Consider the following 8,671-nt stretch of genomic DNA (forward strand, 5'->3'; position numbering starts at 1 on the left):
ATTTATTTATTTATTTTTTTTTTTAATTTTTTTTTTTTTTCAACGTTTTTTATTTATTTTGGGACAGAGAGAGACAGAGCATGAACAGGGGAGGTGCAGAGAGAGGGAGACACAGAATCGGAAACAGGCTCCAGGCTCCGAGCCATCAGCCCAGAGCCTGACGCGGGGCTCAAACTCACGGACCGCGAGATCGTGACCTGGCTGAAGTCGGACGCTTAACCGACTGCGCCACCCAGGCGCCCCTCAAACAAACATTTTAAAAAGAAAAAAATCCCAATTTCTGGCTAATTCTTTTTTTTTTTTTTTTTTTTTTGGAGAGAGAGTGCAAGTGTGCAAGCAGAAGAGAGGCAGAGGGAGAGAATCTTAAGCAGGTTTCAAGCCCAACATAGGGCTTGATTTCATCACCCTAAGATCATGACTTGAGCTGACGTCATGACAAGAGTCAGATCCTTAACTGACTGAACCACCCAGGCACCCAACTTCTGGCTTCTATTGAGAAAGCAGTTCAAGCAACTCCAGGCCCACCTTCCCCGAGGGCCACAGCTGGCAGAGGGAACACCAGCTGCCCTCCTGAGACAGGAGGGTCTCCGGGCTCCCAGAGCCCCACTGAGCCCACACTCGGCACATACACACAGCAGCCTGGCATCGACCTGTCTCTAAAAGCCCCAGTGCCACCCTCTCTTCCCTTTTCCACAGATGAGGAATCTGAGGTCAAAGAGGCAGATGCTCTTTTTGTGGGTCACACAGCACATAGGAAGACATGGCCAGAGGGACCCAAGTTTTCAGATTCCCAGGCCAGGATTCAAAACCAGTCCTGATCCACCAGAGAACCTACTCCGTGCTCTGCAGCCGATCAGCCCCCATGGGACGATGACCCAAGAGTCCCGGACCTCACCCTGATGCCCCCATCTGAAGACTCTCCGGACACAGGACTGTGGCATCTGGGATGGACTTTATTGGATGTGGCTGCCCGAGCCATGGTCTGGGAGCACTGGGGCCTAGGGCCCAGGACCTAGGCAGTGAGTCTGCAGAGGCTCAGAAGTCAGGGCTGTTTGGAACGAGGCCATAAGCGGTTGGTCAGAGAGCCAAAGAAAAGGTTCTGCTTGCTGGACTTGGAGAGCTCGGCCAGGCGCTGCTGTTCCTCCTGGGGTGAGGGACAGAGAGCAAGGTCAGCCTGGGGCCGGCAGTCTCGTCCCAGGCTCTGCCAGCCGAGAGGCCACCTTCCTTAAATCTCTACCCAGCCCAAACCCCTTCCCCAACCCCCTAGAACACCCAGCCTAGACTCAAATCGCAGGGATTGTCATGATCCCCTTCCCCAGGTCCCAGGAAGCCCCTCCCTTGAACCCTGCGAACCTATCCCAGATCCTATTTATCCTAACCTGGATGCTGCCGAGACCCTAGGCCCTTCACCAGACTGCACCGTCCTGCTCCCCAGGCCCCCAGTGCCCAGCCCTCAGCTGTACGAGCCCTGCCTGGATGCTGAAGGATCCCAGGCCTGAATCTCCAGGGCCTTGTCCTTTGGACACTCAGGAGCTCCAGCCCTACTCCCAGGCACTCAACCCGAAATCTGGTCAACTTCCATCTAGACCCCTGAGAATCTCTTTCCCAAACTCCATCCGTATTCTTAGCCTCACTTCCAAACTACCAGGATCACATCAAGACCACCAGAACGCCTTGCCCCATTCTTTCCACCAAGTGTCCGGGGATCCCTCTCCCCAGGCTTGACTCAAACCCTCTGTCCACACCAAACCTGGGCCCTCAGATCTGCTCAAAGCTATCACAAACTACCCTTCTCCAAGACCCACGCTTGGCATTTCCTGCCTCCTGTTCTCAAGCAGGCTGTGGAATCTACCAGCCCCTCCCCCATGACAAGAGCCCTCCCAGACAGGTTGTGTGGAAGACAAGGTCCACACTCAAGGTCTTACAGCCAGACAGAGACAGGCTGCTCCACGGCTCCTCCCCTGGGGCTCCTCCCCTGGGAGCTTCGGGAACTGACATGATGCCCCCCTCCCCCACCCGCAACTGCAGATCTGAGCACCCACCTGCTCTAGCCGGCTCTGCCGCTGTTTGAAAGCCTCCAGTGGGTCATCCTCCAGGGCGTAATGCTCTAGCACAGTCCGGACATCTTCTACGCGGTTCAGTGCAATGGCTGTGGGCACAGAAGGCAGGGGTCAGCCAGGCAGAAAGGCCACAGGGAAGGATAAAGATCAGAGCTACCTGGAACATCTCTCAACACTCTAAAAGGGCTCCCTTGAACATCCCCTAAATACCCCAGAGCACCTCTAAACCTTCTCAGAAGCTTCTAAAGACTGCAAGATGCTTGCGAACCTCCACACCTCAAATATATCCAATTTTACATGGAAAAGTAAATAAATAAAAGCCAGAATTAAGCATCTATCAGTTCTCTTGAGAGTCATGGGCTCCAGGGTCAGAGGCCAGGAGGTCAGGGGTCAGCCTCACTCTTGAGGAAGGCAGACAGGTCCAATAAGACCCGGTCATCAGAGTTGCCATCCCAGGGCCGCAGAGCAACGCCATTGTAGGGCTGCAGGCGGAAGGCTTCCTTCTTGCAGTCCACGACTACTACGCGGGCAGGGTCCCGATTCAAACACGAAATGTCCTGGAAATGCAAACGAGGCTGAGTCTCATATAATATAATGGTTACAATCACACAGTCCCCAAAACACTCACTTCTGAATACAGAGACAAGAGACGGCTTCCAAACCTTATATCCATGCACTACCCCCAACTGTCTTCTTTGGAGAGGTCCTATCTACCCCCACTCCCATTCCCAGATTCAGGGGGAAGGGAGAAGAGCCTAGAGGCCCAGCCTGTGCTGGGGGAAAGCTGAAGTCCTGTCAGAACCAGACCTGGGGCCGAAGCAGGATTGAGGCTGGGGTCAGAGCTCTCTCCCTCAGGAAGTGCCAGCCCCCTACCAAGTCCCAGAAGACTGCCCACAGCCCCCACATGGCACCTTGACATGGTGCCCATCCATGTATCTTGTGGCATCCCGGAACAGGCGGTAGGAGATGAAGCCATGAGGGTCCACGCTGTCGATGAGTGGGAATGCAGTCTAGGGGTGGGGATGGGAGGGAGAACAAGGTCAGGCTGAGCCCTGACCCTCCCCATCTCCCACCTCACTGACCATCCCTCCCCTGTCCTGAGGCCTTACCATGCCAGTCTCTGACGTAAAGATGACGATTTCATACAAAGGGGCGAGCTGCTGGAATAAGGTCTCGATGCCCGGACGCTTCTTAAACCTCCAGCCAGTGGCCAGCTGGGGAGGCAGTGAGGACAGTGAAACCCCAAGACCCAGAAGCCCCCAACAGGATAAAGCTCCAGCCTGGGGGGGATTCCCAGAACTGGAGGGCTCTTCCCCATCTCTGTAGTTCTTGGGGGCTCAGGAGTACATGGCTGTGACCGAGGGTCTGGGTCCCAGAGTAACAGCACACTCCTCCGTAGCACACACTGGGTGCCGAGGCACACTTACAACAACCTACAGGGTGGGGAGTCTCGCAGTTGAGAAAAGCGAGGCAATGAGAGTGACACCTTCTTCCCTGGTGACAGTGGAGCTGGTTGCGGAGTCTCTGCTCCTGACCACGTCATCACAACGCAGCCACCCATGTCTATCTAGTGTCCCCAGCCCGCTGCCTTCCCCAGGACACACCGACCACTCAGGGTGCAGGAGGACGCCAGTTAGCTCCAAGACCAGTGTGTAGGGTGGCTGGTAATATGGCTCCTTCAGAGGGTCAGGGAGGAGACAGGGACTGGTGGGCTCAATGATCATCTGTGGAAGAAGGACAGAATGGGAACACTCAGACAAGGAGGCAGGAGCCAGTGCCGGAGGGATGGGGACCGGGCTCAGGACTCCTGCTCACCTGTCTATAGTCTTTGAAATATTTGTAAGTCCGGCGCAACTGCTGTATCAGAATTGGATCTAGGAGGACACCGGGGCACAAAGGGATTCCAAGATGAGCCACTGCTCAACCTCCTGGACACACCAGAGCTTTATTTCCCTACCAGACACAAACAGGTCTACATACCCACCTGGTATGAATGAGTTCATTTCTAAGTCCGAAGGTAGAAGGCAATGACGTGACCGCCAGGCAGGAACAAATACATTTATTCACCTGCCCAGTTTCAACGTGAATATTTATCCCCACACACCACCCCAAATATAAAACAGAATGTTTATACATCTGCCCGCTTAAAACTCACAAATGGGGCACCTGGGTGGCTCAGTCTGTAAAGCATCCAACTCTTGGTTTCAAGTCAGGTCACAATCTCACGGTTCATGAGTCTGAGCCCTGCATCGGGCTCCATGCCGACAGTGCTTGGGATTCTCTCTTGCTCTCTCTCTGTCCCTCCCCTGCTCACTGTCTCTCTCTCTCAAAATAAATAAACTTAAAAAAAAAAATTACTCCTTTTAGGAAAAAAAAAAAAACCCCACATACAACTGTGCTGACGTTACGCCGTCATGTGTTTAGCTCATTTTGAACCACTAGGTTTCCAGGTATGCCTGCTTTTAGTGAGTATGCTGAGCCTATCTAAACTACACTAAGTATATACATACAGCTATACATATTAACTAATGGTTTTCAACTTGGAGCCATCTCGTCTGCCACTTTCCAGGAAACTCTGGCAATGTCTGAAGACCTGTGTGCTTGTCAACATACTGACATCCAGTGGACAGAGGCCCAGGATGATGCTAAACATCCTTCAATGCACAGGGGACTCCCCCACAACAAAGAACTACCTGCTCCAAAGTACCAATAAAAAAAATCCTGGTTTGTTTTTTTATTATTATTTTTTCAAACTTTTGTTTAAATTTTTTTTTTTTTTTTCAACGTTTTTCATTTATTTTTGGGACAGAGAGAGACAGAGCATGAACGGGGGAGGGGCAGAGAGAGAGGGAGACGCAGAATCGGAAACAGGCTCCAGGCTCCGAGCCGTCGGCCCAGAGCCTGACGCGGGGCTCGAACTCACGGACCGCGAGATCGTGACCTGGCTGAAGTCGGACGCTTAACCGACGGCGCCACCCAGGCGCCCCAAACTTTTGTTTATTTAAGTAATCTCTGCACCCAACACGGGGCTTGAACTCACGACACCGGGATCAAGAGCTGCATGCTCTTCTGACTGAGTCAGCCAGGTGCCCCGAAAAACCCTGGTTCAAATGAATATACTGAATCCGGTTTAAAGGAATTTACTGAACCCTGGTTCAAATGAATATACTGAATCCGGTTTAAAGGAAACTTACATGACTGCCTGCTTTATTACAGCATTTTTACTCTAATTAAACCACTATCTATGGACCTGCCTTTTCAAAACCAAAATACCGGGGTGCCTGGGTGTCTTAGTCAGTTGAGCATCCAATTTCAGCTCAGGTCATCATCTCAGGGATTCTGGGTATGAGCCCTGCATCAGGCTCACTGTTGTCAGCCCAGAGCCTGCTTCGGATCCTCTGTCCCCCTACTCTCTCTGCCCCTCCCCGCTTGTGCGCACACACGTGCACGCTCTCTCTCTCTCAAACATTAAAAAAAACACAAAAAACATGGGGCGCCTGGGTGGCTCAGTCGGTTGGGCGTCCGACTTTGGCTCGGGTCATGATCTCGCGGTTCGTGAGTTCGAGCCCCGCGTCAGGCTCTGTGCTGATGGCTCGGAGCCTGGAGCCTGTTTTGGATTCTGTGTCTCCCTCTCTCTCTGACCCTCCCCCGTTCATGCTCTGTCTCTCTCTGTCTCAAAAATAAACAAACAAACAAAAAAAAAAATTAAAAAAAAAAAAACACAAAAAACCAAAAATACTGAAACCAGTTATGTTAATAAACACACACAATGCATGTTCACCTGCTCAATTTAAATCAGTACGCTAATCTGTTTAATCCAGGAAGACTACCCACTTAAAATTTCATACTTACCCACCTGCCCAGCTTAAATAATCAATGTGTTAACATGTGGGTTTGCAAACTTCCCCAGCACAAACAGGTGGCTTTCTGGACCTACCAATTCTATTTTTCTCCGGGGAAGGGCCAAGTGTGACAGAACTGACAACTACTCTCTACTATCCAATTTGTTAGAAACTCTCCACCGAAAGCTGGTTAACTAAAAGAGGGAGGGAGGAAAGAGACATTGTTTTGGAAATGAGGAGCCTGATGGGGTGGGGGACTGGGAGGAACAAGAGGCTGTCATAAAGAGGAAGGGATTAAGGGTGCAGACACTCAGATCTAAGGCACAGGAAGCCATGTGTTTGGTGGCAGACAGGCCCCTCTTCCCAAGCATTCCCACCATGGACTCCCCTCCCCCATCTGTCCCTGACCATCTGCTCCTGGGCCAGCCAAGAGGACTGGGGCTTTGTAATGCCCCTCCCCCCAAAGCCATCCAGCTGCTGACTCCCCTACCCCCCAATGGAAGGAGGTGGAGCAGGAGGGCACCAGATGGGAAGGGCAACATCCCTATAAACGGCAGAGTAGAAAGTTTCAGGGGACCTCAGAATCTGTGCTTTTACTCACCATTGTCGAATTCATCGGGGATCTGGAAGGTAGAGACAAAAATGTAGCATTTGGGATGGCAGGGGCAGAACCCCATCAAACCCAAAAAAGGAATCTCCGGGACCTTGGGAGTAGGCAAAGGTCCCTGGGAGGGAGAGGCTCACCCCTAGACAAGAAATGAGCCCGAACAGACCAAAGGGGAGAGGACACACAGGATGGGACCCCTGGCAAAGCCTCTGGGTCTCTCTCCCTCTCACCTTGGCGCCAGTTTCATCCACAGAGTTGTTTCCTGCAAGGAAGACAGGGAGGAATGAGTGAAATCAGGGCTCAGTCTCCTGGGTCTTGAGGGAGGAAGAGGGCAGGGGGCCTAGACTCCTGGGTCTGAGGAAAGAAGAAAGAGGCATGGTCTCTTAAGATCAAGAGAGAAAGGGGGCTGGTAGTCAGGATTCTGGGTTCCTGAGAGAAGAGGGACTGGGGCAGGGCCTCCTAAGTCTCTGAAGGAAGAAGGGACTAGAGGGAGGGCTGGAGTTTTGGGTGCTAAAGGAACAGGTTGCTTGGAGGCTGGTCCAGTCCTCTCCTTCTCATCTTTCCCTCTTCCGACTGACTCTCTATATCCTAGTGCAGAACTAAGAGTAGAACCTTCAGCAGAGTGGGTAGAAGGAGAAGAAAGGTCACTTCTCCCATTTCCAAGGTAGATGATGTTCTAGTTGGCTGCCTTATGCAGGGAGGAGCCAGGGGATGAAGGTGGGTGAAACCCTCAGGGGAAAGAGGTTCTACAGAAAAGAGGGCCAAGGGAACAAAATTAGGGAACAGGCCTATGCCCCTCACCGAAGATATAGATGACGCTCACAGTCCCACCGGCCCCGAGCAGCCCAGCAAGCCAGAGTGCGACTTTTTTGGCGTAGCTGGGACCCTCTGTGCCTCGCTGCTGCTGTGGACCCTGAGCCTGGGCCTTAGTGCCCGTGCGGCTCCCAATCTCTGTGGCCTGCAATTGAGAAAGAGGTAGGTTAGCTGAAAGAGAAGAAAGGTCAGGATGATTGGGGCACCCTGGTTGGAGAAGAATCAAGGTCGGAAGCCAGGAAGCAGACAACCACACAGCCTCGGGGTGTGGTGTCTCTGGAGGCGCAACCAGGAGCCTGGATCTCTTAGAATAGTCAAAAACTAGACTGCCCCGGACCAGGCCCCAGGGATTCAAGAGTTGATAGGCCGGGTGTCCAGGATCCTGTAGGGCAGGGAAACGAGATCAGGGAGTCTGGCAAGACACTGGGCTTCCAGGAGCAAGGCAACAGAGGGCACAAAAAGGGATAGGACGGGTAGGTATGGCATTTGGATGCCCGGGGCTCACAGCAGTAGGGTACAGAAGGGAAGGGATGAAAGCGAGGGCAGAGGGGCCATCGGAGTTGTAAGGGCACGAAGTGATCAGCCTGGAGGTCAGAATGGCTGGATCTCTGTCAGTGCAGAGGCAGGTTGAATCAAAAGCGCAAACATCACCCCCACCACCAGCAGCGCGGGGAAAATACCCCCAAGGCCGCAGTGGCACCCCAGCATCCCGGGCCCCTCCTCCTCAAGCATTACCTGGGCGGTCACTGAAACAGGGAACAGGTGACCTCCCCTCCCCTGGCGCCCACGTGGGGTCCAGAGGAGGTGGTGTTCTGAGGACGCACTTGAGCCCACAGCATCTAGCTCGGGGGCGCAAGCGTTGCCCACCCCGGGAGGCAGGAAACTCCCCAAAACGCGGGCGGCGTTCCATTCAGCACCCTGAGGTGCTGCGTCCCGGAACCCCCGTGCGGCGGCGGTCCGCCCGGAACTCCACCAAAGGGCTCCCGGACTCGGGGCCCACCTCCGTCCGGCTCACCTGGTCCGGGGTCCGAGGGGGCGGCGTCGCTAGCCTCGCGCACAGCCCCCGCGCGCCGAGCCGCAGCTCGCTCCACAGGCGCAGGAACAGCGCCGCCGAGGCCGCCATCTTGCGCTGACGCCACGCGGCCCCGCCCACTCGCTCCCTCCTCTCCCGTCCCCGGCTGGGGCCGCGGCCAATGGGGGCGCGGGGGACGGACGGGCGGACGGGAGCCCGAGAGAGACAAAGGCCTGCGGGCGGGGAGCCGCGGGCGTGCTACCCTGGGGCCCGCAGGGCACGCCAACCGGGAGGCGGTCCGCGGTCCTCCCTGAGTCTCCCTCGGGCCTTGGGGCGC

The 8,671-nt window shown here is 54.2% G+C and overlaps 1 protein-coding gene across 3 annotated transcripts; it reads right to left on the reverse strand.

The window, feature by feature from the left end:
• Positions 1 to 933: 933 nt before the first annotated feature.
• TIMM50 (translocase of inner mitochondrial membrane 50) lies at positions 934 to 8,503 on the reverse strand. 3 transcript variants are annotated; one of them, XM_058707067.1, is made up of 11 exons: positions 8,323 to 8,503; positions 7,311 to 7,467; positions 6,740 to 6,771; positions 6,504 to 6,525; positions 3,876 to 3,934; positions 3,665 to 3,784; positions 3,170 to 3,274; positions 2,972 to 3,070; positions 2,461 to 2,617; positions 2,043 to 2,149; positions 934 to 1,144 (listed from the first exon to the last, which is right to left on the reverse strand). In XM_058707067.1, the coding sequence occupies exons 1-11, from the start codon at positions 8,443 to 8,445 to the stop codon at positions 1,043 to 1,045; spliced, it is 1,083 nt and encodes a 360-aa protein (XP_058563050.1). In that variant the 5' UTR covers positions 8,446 to 8,503; the 3' UTR covers positions 934 to 1,042. The 3 variants fall into 3 exon arrangements, with proteins under 3 accessions (XP_058563050.1, XP_058563053.1, XP_058563051.1); XM_058707070.1 differs by having other exon boundaries at positions 8,338 to 8,497; XM_058707068.1 differs by lacking the exon at positions 8,323 to 8,503 and adding an exon at positions 8,058 to 8,077.
• Between the last annotated feature and the right edge of the window lie 168 nt (positions 8,504 to 8,671).

Source organism: Neofelis nebulosa, chromosome 17 (assembly GCF_028018385.1).
Source record: "Neofelis nebulosa isolate mNeoNeb1 chromosome 17, mNeoNeb1.pri, whole genome shotgun sequence".
Classification (NCBI taxonomy): domain Eukaryota; kingdom Metazoa; phylum Chordata; class Mammalia; order Carnivora; family Felidae; genus Neofelis; species Neofelis nebulosa.

Bases quoted from the DNA above. Each gene is read 5' to 3' on its own strand.
- TIMM50 (XM_058707067.1), bottom strand. From the start codon at position 8,445: ATGGCGGCCTCGGCGGCGCTGTTCCTGCGCCTGTGGAGCGAGCTGCGG. The intron at 6,772-7,310 runs GTGAGGGGCATA...TCTTCCTTGCAG, and splicing joins GAGCGTCATCTATATCTTCG to GAAACAACTCTGTGGATGAA. The intron at 6,526-6,739 runs GTGAGAGGGAGA...TCTACCTTCCAG, and splicing joins TGGATGAAACTGGCGCCAAG to ATCCCCGATGAATTCGACAA.